Here is a 15,168-nt window from a genome sequence, read left to right as displayed (position 1 = left end):
TGTGTTAGCGCCAGTGCGCGCCAGCCTCCCGTGCCCGTCTAGGTGCCCGCGCCCACACGCCACAGTGTTGACTGTTGTGCGAAGAATAATTCGAGGCTGGCTTGACCCCAGACCCCAGTCAAGGTTATTTTTATGGGAGCGGCCCAGCCCCTTGGAGTGTGAAGGCTTCGTAGCCCTCCGGTCTACTACACCCAGCTAGAATGTGGGGGCGAGAGCCTTGCGAACGCTCACATGACCTGCACCTCCGTGCGGGTGTTTGCGGCCTAAAGGTGACCGAACAAAGGACCCCCCCCGCCCATACACATCCAGCGCAGCCCGGGGTACGCGCTGCGCCAGGTCGGCCGTGGGCGCCCCAGGGACCGCCCCGCGAGGGCGCCTAATCCGCCCCCTCGCGAGACCGCTCATCGTGGCCGGCGACCACCACGCAGGTCCACCACGACGCCCGCGGTCGCTCTCCGCTGCCCTGCTCGACCGACTCGATCGCCCGGGGGCCGAGGTGCCTCGCTGCGCCCCGCTCGCACCGCCACAGCCCCAGGAAGGGCACTCGTCGCTCTCGCCCAATGGCGCGGCATTGCTCTGAGTGTGGCTGGTGCGCGCTGCACAGGTTCATAGACGGGGCGCGGTGGATGCAGTGCTGTTGCTGAAAGTCGTGTCTCTAGATTGTGCGTCCGCAGCAGGAATTTTTTCATATGAATCGCGTGATGGTTCGCTATGAGCTGCAAGGCTGCAACCACCCCGTGTTCGCTGCGAACGCTTCACGCTGTTTCACCCTCTTCTGCAAGGACCGCCGGCTCACACCGGCACGGCCAGGCACCGACATCGCGCGGGGCGGATTCGAGCTCCAGCTCAGCTGCACGCAGCTGCGGGAAGCTTGGGTGCGGCTCAATCTGACGCGGGCCGAATTGGAGCATTGGGGTGGTATGAGCAGGCGCGCAGGCCGTGGCGTGAGTGCTCGCAGCCGACGAAGCGTCGCGAACGAGAGCACGTGGGAAGCAGCGTTGCGTGGCTGCCGTTAGTTTTGCGTGCTGCGACACATATCACTTTTGATTCATATCGCCGTGTGGGTTCCCGATCACCCTCGCACGAATAACGTTTCGCACGCAGCACGTGTGGTCATGTCCGGGGTTCGAGGATCGTGAGCTCTGCAGTAGTCTTAGAGTGTTGCTCTGTTTAGGTGTTTACCGGCAAAAGGTTGATGGTTGTGTACCCTATGGATGGGGTTGTACCGACACAGAGTGTGTGGCTCTGGCTGTTGCCTGTTGTGTTGTCCCTTGCACGTGGTGGCGTGGACGCGCCGTCTTGCTGGCCGTGCATGGGGAGGTCCTCTGGAGCGGGGAGGCCCGGCAGAGAGACGCCCTAATGAGTCATGTGTCAAATCGCTCGCAGGGAATGAGAGGCCCGGAAAGAGAGGGAGACCCGGGCAGAGACCGACAAGGCGCACGAAGGGCGAACGACGCCTCGGTAGACTGGCCGCCGCTGACTGCTCATGTCGTCACCTCCGCTGCGGGTCAGGTGGCACGACGCTCATCGCGCCTACCAGCGCTGCCGTGCAGGTTGCCACGACGAGGTCGAGCACGCTTCTATACGCTCGCCCAGCCTTCCTTTCCATCCCATTAGGTAGCCTGGGAACGGTGGCGGTCAGAGGCAAAGCCTGCGAGGGGTGGTGGAACCACATGTCACGGCTACTGCCGGCTCGACCCCACGATAGCCTCCGAAGGCTGACTTTGCGGCACCATCATCGGACGATGTCGACGAGTTGGGTCGCGCTCGCGGTAGCCAGATGACCCCTCATACTAGGAGCATCGGCCATGGCCGCAGGGAGCGCGGGGGAGGGCGCTGGGAGCAACACGGAGCTCCGTTGGACGCGTTTTCAAGATTAGCGTGTCATCTTGAAATGGAACTAGCCTGGAGAACGACAGGGCCGCGAAAACCAAAAATCCTGCGGGGAACATGCAATGGCCGCGAAACCAAAACCACGAGGAGAATTTGGCAAGCGGCCGCGAAAACCACACCCCCTACGAGGGGAATATGGAAATCGGGCGGCTGAAAAAGGGGTAGACGAGTCTTTATGTCTACCGCGGTCTACCAAGTCTACCGGTACGCGGTAGACTGGTGTCGTAGGTTCATTACGGTCTACCGGTAGGCGGGGCCACCCCTCAGTTCAGGACGTGAGCCCATCCGCGCCGCCGTTGGGCTGGCCGTCCAGGCCGTTTGGCTCGGACCCGCCCCCTTGGTGGGTGCTGGGGCCAAAGCGCAGGTAAAAGACCGCAGTGAAGGCGGCGAAGAATGCGACCGGGTAGAGGGCGCCGCCCGCCATGAGCCCGAGCGCAGCCGAGAGCCACACCGAAGTGGCGGTGGTCAGGCCGTGGACGTGCGGGTTCTTGTCGCTCCCCTTGACGATGACTGCGCCTCCGATGAAGCTCACGCCGGACACCACGGCGGCGGCGACGCGAGACGTGTCCCACTTTGACGGGCCGGTGCCCTCGCAAAACATGCCGCCCCAAGTGTACAGGGCCGAGGCGAGGCACGTGATGGCCATCGTCTGGATGCCGACTCCGCGCTCGCTTCGCCTCCGCTCATGGCCGATGATGGCGCCGAGGAGGACGGCCACGGTGAGGCGCACGCACGCGTCGGCCTCCATTGTCGTCAGCCCGCCGAGGACGGCGTGGCGGTCGTTCTGGCACGGGTCGTACTCGGCCGCGTAGATCGGGTTCGAGTACGGCTTGAGCGAGCCCAAGGGCTCGGAGCACGGGGGGGCGAGGTGCGGCGCGGCGAGCGCGAGCAGCGCGTAGACGCACGCGCTGCAGCCAATCAGGTTGATGGCGAGCATGGTGAGGAGCGTATTGTGGCCGGCGACGATCCTCGCGGTCGAGCCGCGCCGCAGGTCGTCCCTCGCAAGCGAGGCGGCCGAGAGCGGGCCGACCGCGGCGATGCCGGCCGCGCCAGGCACAAAGTTGAGGACGACGACTGAGGCCGCCGCAGCGAAGATGGCGGGCACGTAGAGCGCGCCGCCGACCGCATTGCCGATGGCGGCGGTCGTCCAGACGAGGATGGCGGTGGTCAGGCCGTGTATTTCCTCCCTCCCCGAGGCCGTCTTGCCCTTCCAGATCGTCGCGCCGCCGAGAAAGCCGACCCCGGTCGGGATGGCCGCGGAGGAGCGGGAGGCGTCCCACGACATCGGGCCGTCGACGAAGGAGAAGGAGGAGCAGATGGAGAAGCAGCACGCGCCGAGGCACAGCACGGACATCGTGCGCATGCCCGTCGCCGTGTGCCCGTGGACAGCGCGCTCCCAGCCGATGGCGGTGCCGATGGCGATGGAGCAGAGGATCCGTGCGCAGATGCCGCATTCCCACTTTGTGAAGCCGAGGAGCGACCAGTAGCGCACGGAGTAACACGGGTCGTCGTCGAAGTCCGGGTTGCCATGCTTTAGCGGCTGCGAGCGTGGCGGGAGGTGGCAAGCCGGCGCGATGAGACCAACCTCGCTTGCGATTGCGATTGCGCTGTAGGCGACGACGGCGACCGCAACCACGCTGTAACACAGCAGCTCGGTGAAAGTAGCACGCCGGCTAAAGTAGCGATCGCGGACGCCGTCGCGGCCCATCGTGTGGCAGGAGAACAGACGAGAGTAGCCTCGGTCCTCGGTGCCGTGGTGGCCGTCGGTCGAAATTCGGCGGCACAAATAACGTGTGGGCCCTCAGCGGAGCTGGGAATAGGACCGCCGCGAGCGGCGTGGCGTGGAGCGGTTGTGCATCCCTCCGGGGGCCCCTCTGCGCCGGGTGCGAGGGAGCTTAGTGGTAAAATTCTAATCTGAGTTCGGGTCCTCTCGAGACAAGTGGACCCGATGCCGATCGCCCATTCACAGCACACAGGTCATCGCTCCCGGTCATCGCTCACACTTGAATCCCTCGCTTGTCGTGGCGCCCGCGGGCGCGCCATACAGGAGCGAGGAGGCTCGGTGGATCTATCTGGATGACGGGGATGGTGGCTGGAGTCGATTTTATCGCTCTCCTAGCGCGTAGCAGAGAGGCTGCGGCGAGACCGAGAGAGAGGGGAGGCAACCGATGCGAGTCGACTGGTGTGTGCGTCGTGGTTTCGTATCAGGAATACTCACTCGCAATACTCACTCACACTCACTCACACTCACTGTCTCGTGTAAGAAAGAAAGAAAGAAAACAGACAACCCATGCCGTCGAGCACCGCCACGGCGTGAGAAAATCGCGCCGCCGCCAACGGCGCCACCTCCTCCCACGACTTCGTAGCAAAGTCGTACCGCTCCACCAGGTTGGAAATTGCGAAGGTGTCAGCCACGTCCTCGCCGCCCACCACGTACAGCTTGCCGTCGAGCACCGCCCTGCCGACATACCTTCGTGCCGTCGGCATCGGCGCCACAGCCTCCTCCTCCCACTCGTTTGTTGAAGGGTCGTACCGCTCCAGCGAATTGAGCAACTCGCCCTCTCCGTCTTGGCCGCCGATCACGAGCAGGCGCGGCCTCTCGCGCTTCTTCAGCGTCTCCTTCCAGCCGCGGCGCCACGCGCGGCACGTCCCCTTGACGGCGTGCTCCGTGGTCGGCAGCTGGGCGAGGATGTGCGGGGCGAGGTCCGGCGAGAGGAGGACCTCGGAGAGCACCCACTCGGGCTGCTCCACGAGCCGTGCGGCGTGCTCCTCCGCCACGCGCAGCGCGGCGTCGCTCGCGCCCGCCTGCGCCTCGATGATGGCGCACAGCTGCGCTGGCGAGAGGCCCGCGACGCGGGCGCCGATGCGGTGGGAGGCCATCGGTGTGGGTAAGTGCGTAGACGCCCTGAATCTTTCGTGCTGGGACTGCGCAGCGCGTTCGTTTTCTTTTTCGAAAAGAGGTGAATGTTGGAAGGCGGGGAACAAACCTCAAGGATGCACGCGCAGCACACTCAGGCGAGGGACTTCAGCACACTCCACGCACAACAGACAACGGCGACTCTGGCGGATGCTGGTGACCTAGCACTCGTTTTCTTTCCCTGTCACCTCAAAAGGAAGGGCGCACTCGCGCAGCACACCCAGCCCACGCCGTGGGGCTAGCACGCACGCACACAACGGCGACTACATCAAGACGGCGAATCAAAGCCTTCTGATGCTCGAGCAGATGGCGTTGAAGGCGTCCACGGCAGTTGCCGTGCACCTTGGCGCGCAGCTTGAGCAACAAGTCGGCCGAGATCGTGGAGAATTTGGTTTCAACGACCCGGCAGAGAATCCCAAAGCTCTCGGCTGACGCCGGATCGATCCCAGCACACACGCCGAGCCCAGCACACACGCGGAGCCCAGCACACACGCCGAGCGAGCCGTTGGTGGATGCGGAGGCGGCCAGCGCGTCGGCGTCGATCTGGGAAGAGGCGAGCGGCATTGCCTCGAGCGTGGTAGCGACGCTCCGCTGCACGACGCACACGCCACAAGGGTTTTTCCCCGAGAGACACGATTTCGGGTTTGGTCAGGGTTTGGCTTGGGGAGGGTCATTTTATAAAATGAACTCGGGGGCACGGGACGCGGCACAAACGGGGCACAAACGCCAGGCTACAAAAACGGGGAGGCACGTAGTGACGCAGGGGAGTCTAGGCGACGGCGGCGTCCTCCGACGCCGCGGCGAGCCTGAGCTCGGTCGCAATCTCTTCCGCCGCCGCGAGCTGCAGCGCGACTGACATGCGCTGGGCCTGCAGCGAAAGCCACGACCGCGTCGACCAGCTCGCCTCGTCCTCGTGCTGCCGCTTCGAGAGCTTGTTGCGCACCTTGTCCTTCATCTGGTAGAACAGCCGTTTGACCGCGTTGCACCACCCGCCGAAGGTTTCAAACAGGTACATCTGCACGTCGGTGTCCGAGCGCGAGAGGGCGTGCGCGTAGTCCGCCTTCTTGTACGCCACATAGCCGCCGCCGTCGCTCGGCCTGAAGTCGCCGTCCCCGACAGCGCCGCGCTGCTCGAGGCCGAAGACGTCCGCGCTCGTGCCGGGCTCGGTGTTGCCGAGGCCGACGAAAGCGCCTCGCTGGCCGACGTCCTCCGGGTTGGAGGAGAGCGAGTCCTTGAACTTGACGTCGCCGATGAGGCGCGAGCGCGAGCGGCCGGCGCCCGCCACCGAGACGTCGGGCCGGTAGTCGTTAGAGTAGCCGAGGTGGTCCCGCGGCTCCACCTCGACGAGCATGCCCCACACGCTCCGCATGACCTTGGCCAGGGCGGCGAGGAGGCTGTTGTGGCGGCCGCAGTGCCCGAGGCGGCCGATGTTGGGGAGGGCATCCCGACAAAGTCGAGAAGGACTAAACCAAAGACAGACAGGGTCAAAAGACGCCGACGTGTTCCGTCGCTCCCTCCCTCGCTCCTGGCCTCGCTCCTGCCTCGCTCCTGGCCTCGCTCTACATCCTCTACATCCACGGCCCTCTACAACAAACTCTGCAGCAAAATCGCGCTCTACATCGCTCGACAACGGAGGCAGTTCGTCACGCGCCGGATGTAGAGCTCTACAGCTCTATCTACAGCGCTCTACAGCGCTCTCCAGCGCTCTACATCTCTACAGCTCTACAGCGCTCTACACTCTACATCCTCTACACCCTCCCTCAGGCATCCAACGCCGGGTCGTACCGCTCCACCGAGCTGAGGAAGCCGCCATCGTCGTCACAGAAGCCTCCCACAGCGTACAGCTTGCCGTCGAGCACCGCCACGGCGTGAGCATGCCGCGCCTCCGCCATCGGCGCCACCGCCTCCCACGCGTTCGTCGCCGCGTCGTACCGCTCCACCGAGCTGAGGGCGCCGTCGGCGGTGCCACCGCCCACAGCGTACAGCCTGTCGTCGAGCACCGCCATGCTGTGAGCCTGCCGCGCCTCCGCCATCGGAGCCACCGCCTCCCACGTGCCAACTGCCGGAGCACTTGGAGCACTTGGAGTGCAGTCGGCAACCTCACATCCAGGGCCGGTGAGCTGAGAAGCGCATCCAGCGGGCCGGATGATCGGCATCGGGCTACGGGCTAGAGAGCCCTGACCCCTAGCTAGGGGGGGGCGCGCATTCGCAGGGCAAGGGCCTTAAAGTAAACACGGGTCTCCGAGGGTTAGTTCTGCGCTTTGGGTGTCCCCTAGCGGCGGAACGCCCCCTCTACTCGGAGCTAGTAAACACCAGACACTAGACACGAGCATGACGTACACTCTCACCCGACATCGCCACTCAGGGCTCCTCCGCCCGATCTCCCCACCCCCCATCCGAGGGGGCTCCCCTCTCCTCCCGGTCCTCCCTCCTGCTCGATTTCCGATGGTTCGGCGTCGGCTGCGGAGCCCGCCTTCCCCTCTTATACTTCTTCGACCGCGGCCTCGCCGCCGTCTCGTCTTCGGGGGCTATTCTTGTTGCCTCCGCCTCCGGCGATCCCGTGCCCGACTCCTCGGGTGAGGGCGGCGGCATTCGATCGCCACGCCGCCCCTCCCCGGGGGGTGGGGCCAGCTCTCTTCGGTCGAGGACTCGCGCCCGCCCCCGCGGTCTCTCTATCGTCCTCGGCTCGTCCGTCCGTCCCGACTCTACTCGCCGCGGGTCGTCTTTTTCTTTCTCATGTACCTTAAGGTACTCGAGTAGGCATCGCGGTGGCGTTGGACCTGCTCCATGGTGGGCTCCCCCCCTGTGAGAGCCATGCCGGGTATGTGCCGTCCCAGGACATACAGACGCTCGGTATGGGCTTTGGAGGGCTGACATTCTGATCCACCTTCGGAGGACACCAGCCAAAGCAATAAATAGGCGCAAGGCGCATAGGGGCTCCATGGCTGGCAGCAGCAAAGGACCGATGAACCGATTAGGAATTCAAACGAATCCAGACACCCGCAGCAGAACATGGGTAAAAAAAAGAAAGAAAGAAAACAGACAACCCAAGGGAGGGATGGGAGGACGGCACGCCGCCACCACACAGGGATTTTAAGGAGAGGTGTGTGGTGCGCTATCCGTCGCCCACCCTAGGGAGTCTGCCTCTTCCTATCTCTCTTCGCAGTCTCTCGCCGATTCTCGCTGCAACCTTCATGCCACCTCGCGGTCGTCCCACCCTCGTCGTTCTCTCCCTTGTCACTTCCTCCTCTGTCGCGTCGTTCTCTTCTGCCTCGTCCTGCGACGCCGCCGCCTGCCGGTCCCTTGTTCTCGCGGCTTCTTTCGCCTTTCGGCGCAACTCCGTCCTCCTCGCGGCGTATCCTGGCCCCTCGAGTCTATCGAGCTCCCCTCGCGCAAGGACCACATTTCTGACTCCCACTCCGATCATTTGCCTACAGGTCATGTTGTTGCTCAGGTCCACTCTCTCTTCGAACACTCGTGCCTCTACGGATGATGCCGGCGCTGGGGTCCCCTTCGGATGCATCGTGACATCTGACAACTGGATTTCCACTGGTTCGTCCTCCTCGGAGTCATCTTCCCCGTCCTCCTTCCGCTCGGCTCTTCGCTCGGTACGTTCGGTGTGGCTCACCCTCCATGCCGTGAACAGGCGCTTTATCCACCCTATATTCTTCTCTCGTTCCTCTGCCCGTGCCTTGGTCTTGTCGTTGTTTCGCACCCATGTCTGTATGGCAATCGAGGCTGCCTTCCCCACTACCTGTAGTTCACTCGTCACCTCTCCCGCGAGCTCCCTTCTCTTTACATGGGTATGCATAGGATCACCCCGGCTGGCAATTCGCATGTGACAAACATCGTGAGAGGCAAATGCAACACGTAATCCCCTTCTGCAACAAATGTGTATGGCCAGACATATTCCTTCCACGCGCAGTCGCACCCGCACTCACGCCGCGTCGGCTTTGCGGCGTCGGCCTCCCGCTCCCAGGATGCCATGACCTCGCGCGGAATTTCCAGGTTCGTCGGCGCGGTGTTCATCGTTTCTGGCGGCCGTCCCTTGACGCATCCCGCCGAGAGCCGCCCAGAGCGACGGGGTATTTCTTCATACCCGCGACTAGGCTGGTGTGGAAGTCACAGTTTCTTTTGGTCGTTAAGGAGTTGACTCGGCCCGGCGGTCGATCTGCGCCTTCGTTACATACACACCGAGCGCGCAGGCGCGGCCCGCCGCCCTTTTCCGGGTCCGCTTCTCTTGGACGAGGACGAGCGGCTTGTCCATCTCGAGCGGACCTCTCGGAGGCAGTTCTGTAGCGCGGGAGAGGCGGAAGTCGGTAAGGCCAGAGTGCAATACAGACGCTGTGGGAGGGAGAGGCGCGCCTTGACAGGAGATGCCACACACACTGAAAGTTTTCGTCGGCGCATGAGCGCGGCCGAGTGTAGGTATGTTGCAGCTATCATCCCGCCGTCGCCATCGCCCTCTCGGCTGGCATGGTGGCGCGGAAAGGCAATCATCACGCGCGAGATCTTCCAGCTTGACTTCGAAGCAAGTCGGCCGCGCGCGGCTGTGTGCTCTCATGCGGCGCCGCGCAGCACCCTCCGGGCCGAGCACTTCCACCCCGCCGTCCCTGGTGCGCGCGCGTGCATCGGCTTCGCCCTGAGCAGCCCTCGCCGCCCGCCGCACCGGCGCCGCACCGGCGCCGCACCGCCGAGTGACAGCACCTCCTCCTCCTCCATGCTGCAGGCTTTGCCGGTGCAAAGCTGCTTGCCCACACTAACAGCTCGTTCAGTAGTTGCATTTGGTGGCCACGCGGAAGGGCGACGCGTCTTGGCGGCAGGTGGGAGAGGCAGTCACCTCCGGGACTGGCGCCGCCGGGGCCGCGGGCAATGCGAGCAGCGCATTCCGGGCGGACGCGTGCAGCGCGTAGTATTCGCTCGCCGCGCGGGTTCGGTTCCCGAGCAGCGCGCGCACGTCGGCGGGTAGGTCCGCCAGCAAGTGGCGGTGCCTCGCGCCGTTCGCACAAGCGGCCACCGCAGCCGAGAGGTTGAGCTGCGTAAGGTGGCAGGCCGGCAAGACGCCGATCCGAGTGAGGAGGCTCTGCATTGACCGCTCGAAGGACTCCGAGATGCCGACGCCGCCGAGTGCGCCGAGCGTCGCTTGCGCTCTCGTGCCGACATCGTCTCCGCCGCCGGCGGCGGCGGGCGCCCCGTGTGCGAGCAGCTTGGTCTGCGGGTCGGCCGGCTCGCTCGCGAGCCAGCGCGCAAAGCCCGCGATCTGTGCGCTCGCGTTCGTCCGCCAGGTGGGTGGCGTCTTCGGCCTCACAAAGGCCCCCCCATACACGTGGAAGTACGCAAAGTGTGAGCGCGTCTGCGCGAGTGGCTCACGCACGAAGGTTGCCGCGAAGAAGTGGCCGCCAGCGCGGCGGTACACCGACGCGAGGGCGTCGAGCCGAGGACGGAATTTGCGCTGGAACAAGCGAAACTCTTCAGGTAGGTGGAACTCGACCAGCACGCGACTCTGTCGCCAAGCGAAGAGGGTCGAGTTCGCTGGCCTGGTGCCGACGGAGAGGCCGAGCGGCTCAGCCAGCGCGCTCACAATGAGCCCGCCATACCGGTGGCCATGCCAGTGAGGGCAATGCCGCCTCCAACCAGGCAACGAGCTTACGATGCTGACCGCGGAGGAGCCGCCCGTTTTCGGCAGGTGCAAGAAGAGCAGCAGCGCAGGGCCAGGCAGGATGGAGCCCGCCAGCAGGCTCGTCGAGCCGCCAGGGCTTCGCTGGCTGGCCTCGTCGAGGCCGGTGTCAGACGGCTCGGTGTCCAGCAACGATGACTGCATGAAAAGGAGGAGCCTCGGTTTTTTATTACCCAAAAGCTAGGCTACACAACGCCCTCTATGTTGGGTCAAGGCGGGCGCCTAGAAGAAAGCGCCGCCCCCCGAGGGGGAATCCCACCCGTACCCCGAGCCCCCGTCGAAGAGCGCGTCGAAAGCGTCGTCGCCTTCGTCGTACTCCTCCGCGTCAAAGCACCGGACCGGCTCCCCCCGGCCGTGCTCCCTTGCCCAGCGCATCTGCCGAACATGCGCACGCTGCTCCTCGCGCGCCCTCTCCTCCGCGGCGCGCGGCGTCCACCCGGTGGACGCCAACAGCGACTCGAGCGTCGCGCGATAAATCGCCTCGCCTTCCTCGCGTGATACCACCTCGCCCGCCTCCTTCGCCACCGCCTTCTTCCCACGCCGCGATAGCTTCTCGCCGCCCTTGCTCGCCAGCGCCGGCGATGCCGTGGCGCGCCCACCGCGCCCGCGCGCCCGCGCCTGAAAGGTAGCCCTGCCGTGCCCGACGTCCCCCCGCGCCCGAAGGATGACCCGCGCCTCCTCCTCCGTCACGGGCGTCTCGCGACCCCCTCGCGCCTGGAGGATAGCCCGGGCCTCCTCGTCCGTCACGGGCATCTGCGTCCTGTGCTGCAGGGCAATCCTCAGCGCCCGGACGCGCTTGTCCTCCTCGGCCGTGGCCGCCGCGCTCGCCTCCGCCGCCCCAGAGCCCCCTCCTGCCACCGCCTCCTCCGCGTCCGCGCCGCTGTAAGTAGAATCCGAAGCTCCGGCGGACGCAGCAAGTGGCTGCGAACTGTGCCCGGTGTCGGTATGGCGCGTCGCTGAAGGATCGGCAACAATTAGGGTCTTCGGAGCGCGGCGGCCCGCCTCGGCGGCGGCAGCGGCGCCCTCCACCTCCTCCTCCCCCCCCGCGGCGGCGATCGTCCCATCGCCGCAAGCCGGCAGCGCGGGCGCCACGGGGTCCATATAGGCCCCCGGGGCGCCGCCTCCGGTTCCGCCTTCCGCGGCCTGCGCACTGCAGGCGCCGCTGTCCGCCTCTTTGGGGCGCGCGCCGCCGCGGCCCTCGCCGCCAGCCGCGGCCCCGCCGCCGTGCTCCTCGCCAGCGGAGCCACTCCCAGCTCCGCCGCGGGGGCCGCTTGCGGCAATCGCATGCCCGTCTGCGGCACGCGCGGCACCCTCGGCAGCGTCCGTACCGCCGCCGCCGCCAGCGCGCTCGCCAGCAGCACCATCGCCGCCGGCCATCGCGCTGCTGCCCGCCTGCGCGCCAGTCGCAGCCCCAAGCGGGGGCTCGACCAGAGACAGGGAGGCAAAGGATGACAAAGCCGCCTCAGCCGCGTCGCAGCTGTTCAGGGCCGGCAGGCAGCGGCACAGCTGACGTTGCACGGTCTTGCCGAGGCCGAGCCCCTCGAGGCCGTCCTCGGCGACCGCCTCGAGCAGCGCCGCGACGTTGCCGACGTCCTGGGCCAGCAGCTGCGGCACCACCTTACCGGAGACGAGCGCAGAAACGCGCGCCCGCTCCAGGAGGGCCGCGATATCCTCGTCGAGATCGATGGACGGCCGCGAGGCCGCCATCACCGTGGCGCCCGGCCGCACGGCCCCGGGCTGCGGGTCTGTGCTCGCCGGTGGCGGTGGAGCGAGAGGGAGCGAGCAGTCTTTGGAGCCTTGGTTGGGGGGCGGTTGTGATACTACCAGGCCTAAGTTGTGATTATCAGGATCCCGGCGTGAACACGACTAACTGACGGATCCGCTCCTGACAGTGGCACGCACCGCGCTGTGGCGCGTGCCACTGTCTTTGTTTGAAGTTAAAAGTCGAATCAGAGCGCCGTCGGCGCTGATCCTCGATTTCCTCCCCCGGACCGCCCGTCCGGGACCGCTCCGGGACGCACGCCGGCGAAGCACCATCAAGCTGCTGTACGGCCCCGGCATCGCCTTCCCATTACACTGCGGGCACCAGTTTGAATGCTGTCGCCAGTTTTCTACGCACTCCTTGTGCATCACGTGCCCGCAGTTGAGCGCGTGCAGGCTGGTGTCGCCGAGCTCTTCATAGCACACGATGCAGCACGGGTCGACGTCGCGGCCGGTGCGCGCGAGCAGATCCTTGAGAGCCGTCGCGGCGTCCGCTGGTGCACTCGGATCTTGGAAGTTGACCAACTGCGTGAGGGCGCCTTGTTCGGCGCCAATGTCGCCGCTCATGCGTGCAAATGTCAGCGCCTCCCCCAACACCGCGCGCGTCTGCGCCGCCTTCTCTCCGCCGGCGCGGTAGTACTCCGAAACGGCGGCTCGCACGCCGCCAAAGTTGATCAGCGTCGAGGCGATCTGACGGTGTGCCTCGGCGAGGCACGACACGTGATTGGGCTCGCGCGTGCCGATGACGCTGCGCAGCTTGAGGCTCTCGCGACGCAAGGCCACTGCGCGCTCAAGCTGCAACACGGCGACAGTCGTGAGGCCCATGCTGAAGTACGCGCGGCCGAGCGCCGAGCGTGTCACCGCCTCAGCCTTCACCAACGCGCACCGCTGCAGAGCGATCGCGGCACGGTACTCCTCATAGGCCACCGGCGGGTCGGCAGCTGCACGGACTGCTACCTGGTCGGGGCAAGGCTCGCCCTCCAGCGTGAGGTCCAACTCGTCAATCTGCTCTGCCTTGACCTGCTCGCACAGAGCGAGCCCAGCCTCGAGCTCCTTCTTCGCCTCCGTAACAGCTACCCAATGTTCCATGATGCTGCCACCTTTTGGGGGCCTCGCTCGAAGATGCAAATGCTCTTACTGCATGCACCATGCGGGCCAATGCCAGAGCCATACTATCTGGTGGTGCCGCTGGCGGCCAAAGTCCCGGGCATGCTCACGGGATCGGAGGCAGCGAAGGCGCTTGATTCCAAAGTTTTTGCTCGCCACGCGCATTCCTCCAAAGGCAGGCCATCGTGCGCAAGGCTTTTGGCTGGACGAAGGCAGCACCAACCCGCACACCTCGACATTCGTCACTAATGTCCGTTCTCCAGATCGTGTCGCCAAATTACTCGATCAAATATTTGCATGCCCCGCTCCTCCTCCATCCGCTCCAGCTCTTGCCGGCGGAGGAGCTCGGGCAGCATCGCCTCGGAGCCGTCGGCGCGCAGGAATTCGGCGCGGAGCAGCTTGATGGCGCCCGAGCGGAGGACGGCGACCAGAGGGTCGTCGAGGGCCGCCAGCAGCGGGATGCCCTTGCGGTCAGCGGCGGAGGGAGATGCTGGCTTGCTGGCAGCATAGCCCTTCTCCTCATCCTCGGCATCGTCGTCAAAATCTTGCTTGCTGACCGGCTGCTTCTCCGACGTCAGCTGCTTCTCCGGCATCAGCTGCCTCTCCTGTGCGGCTGCGCGAGCTGCTCTCTCTGCTCCTCTTCCAGCTCGTCCGGTTTGCTCTCGCCGCAGCCCATGGTGCATGGGCGTGTGAGCCGCTAGGGCGTGTCAGCAATCGTGCCTTTTATCGCGCGGCAGGCAATTTCTTTTTCCCGAGTGTTAGATAGCCGCGAGTTCGTCATCTCTCTCGCGTCCACCCATACCCCATGTACCGCGTTGGTGTCCAGTCCGAGCCTGACTCGGTTCTTCAGGACTTCACCTTCCTTCCTACACACATAAGACATATATGCGGTCGTTTTTGAGAGCGCGTTCGTTTTTTGTCCGGTACCGGTTGTCGCAGTCGCAACACACACACACCACCGCACCTACTTGTTCTCTTGAATATTCTCTATGAACAATTCGAGCAGTCTCCAACGTGCAACGAAATAGCTGGCGCGACCGACTCTCTCCCGTGGCCGCGCGAGGCGAGTGTGAGATCAACACCCGGCAGAATAGGCGGTCGCGCGCGGGCCGCAGCGTGGCGACGTGGCGCGTTGCACAGGCGCATGCACGGCGCACCATCCGGGTGGAGGTCTGTGGTGAGGTCCGTGTGGCCTCCCTCCCTCTCTCCCTCTCTCCCTCTCCCTCTCCCCCCTCCCCTCTCCCTCTCTCTCTCTCTCTCTCTCTCTCTCTCTCTCTCTCTGTGTGTGTGTGTGTGTGTGTGTGTGTGTGTGTGTGTGTGTGCAGCGGCGCTCGGCGGCGGCGCGTCACTTCTCTGGCTCGGCAGCCTCGATGAGCTCGACGGCCTCCGTCGTGGGGAAGTCCTGCCGTCATGGGTGTGGCTGGGGTTAGGGTTAGGGTCCGTCGTGGGGAAGTCCTAGGGTTAGGGTAAGGGGTTAGGGTCAGGGTTAGGGTAAGGGGTCAGGGTCAGGGTCAGGGTCAGGGTCAGGGTCAGGGGTCAGGGTCAGGGTCAGGGTCAGGGTCAGGGGTCAGGGTCAGGGGTCAGGGTCAGGGTCAGGGTCAGGGTCAGGGTCAGGGTCAGGGGTCAGGGTCAGGGGTCAGGGTCAGGGTCAGGGTCAGGGTCAGGGTCAGGGTCAGGGTGAGGGTCAGGGTCAGGGTCAGGGTCAGGGTCAGGGTGAGGGTCAGGGGTCAGGGTCAGGGTCAGGGGTCAGGGTCAGGGTCAGGGGTCAGGGTCAGGGTCAGGAGTTAGGGTCAGGGGTCAGGGTCAGGGTCAG

The 15,168-nt window shown here is 65.2% G+C and overlaps 4 protein-coding genes across 4 annotated transcripts in view; all 4 read right to left on the bottom strand.

Annotated features, from left to right (window-relative positions):
• Window positions 1–2,001: 2,001 nt before the first annotated feature.
• On the bottom strand, window positions 2,002–4,773 carry EMIHUDRAFT_458080 (hypothetical protein; the record flags this gene model as incomplete). Its single annotated transcript, XM_005775635.1, has 3 exons — window positions 2,002–3,637; window positions 3,897–4,008; window positions 4,541–4,773. 3 exons carry the CDS (start codon window positions 4,771–4,773, stop codon window positions 2,162–2,164), a joined length of 1,821 nt encoding a protein of 606 aa, XP_005775692.1. The 3' UTR covers window positions 2,002–2,161.
• An 806-nt stretch (window positions 4,774–5,579) lies between these two features.
• On the bottom strand, window positions 5,580–6,179 carry EMIHUDRAFT_116546 (hypothetical protein; the record flags this gene model as incomplete). The annotated part of the gene is made up of 1 exon (XM_005775634.1): window positions 5,580–6,179. One exon carries the CDS (start codon window positions 6,177–6,179, stop codon window positions 5,580–5,582), a length of 600 nt encoding a protein of 199 aa, XP_005775691.1.
• Window positions 6,180–9,581: 3,402 nt separating this feature from the next.
• Window positions 9,582–13,948, bottom strand: EMIHUDRAFT_116545 (hypothetical protein; the record flags this gene model as incomplete). Its single annotated transcript, XM_005775633.1, has 4 exons — window positions 9,582–10,644; window positions 10,747–12,316; window positions 12,494–13,268; window positions 13,637–13,948. 4 exons carry the CDS (start codon window positions 13,946–13,948, stop codon window positions 9,582–9,584), a joined length of 3,720 nt encoding a protein of 1,239 aa, XP_005775690.1.
• Window positions 13,949–14,356: 408 nt separating this feature from the next.
• The window catches only part of EMIHUDRAFT_469568 (NDUFA5/B13 subunit of NADH:ubiquinone oxidoreductase), a gene marked incomplete at its 5' end in the record, with an annotated part of 3,461 nt that continues 2,649 nt past the window's right edge, over window positions 14,357–15,168 (bottom strand). Inside the window, one exon of the mRNA XM_005775632.1 lies at window positions 14,357–14,757. Within this exon, the coding sequence (XP_005775689.1) occupies window positions 14,701–14,757 (57 nt within the window). The 3' untranslated portion in view covers window positions 14,357–14,700. The remainder of the gene's footprint in view (window positions 14,758–15,168) is intronic.

Source organism: Emiliania huxleyi (assembly GCF_000372725.1).
Source record: "Emiliania huxleyi CCMP1516 unplaced genomic scaffold EMIHUscaffold_298, whole genome shotgun sequence".
NCBI classification, from domain to species: domain Eukaryota; phylum Haptophyta; order Isochrysidales; family Noelaerhabdaceae; genus Emiliania; species Emiliania huxleyi.
Note: the sequence above shows the minus strand (reverse complement) of the source record. Positions and strands in the feature narration are given on the sequence as shown.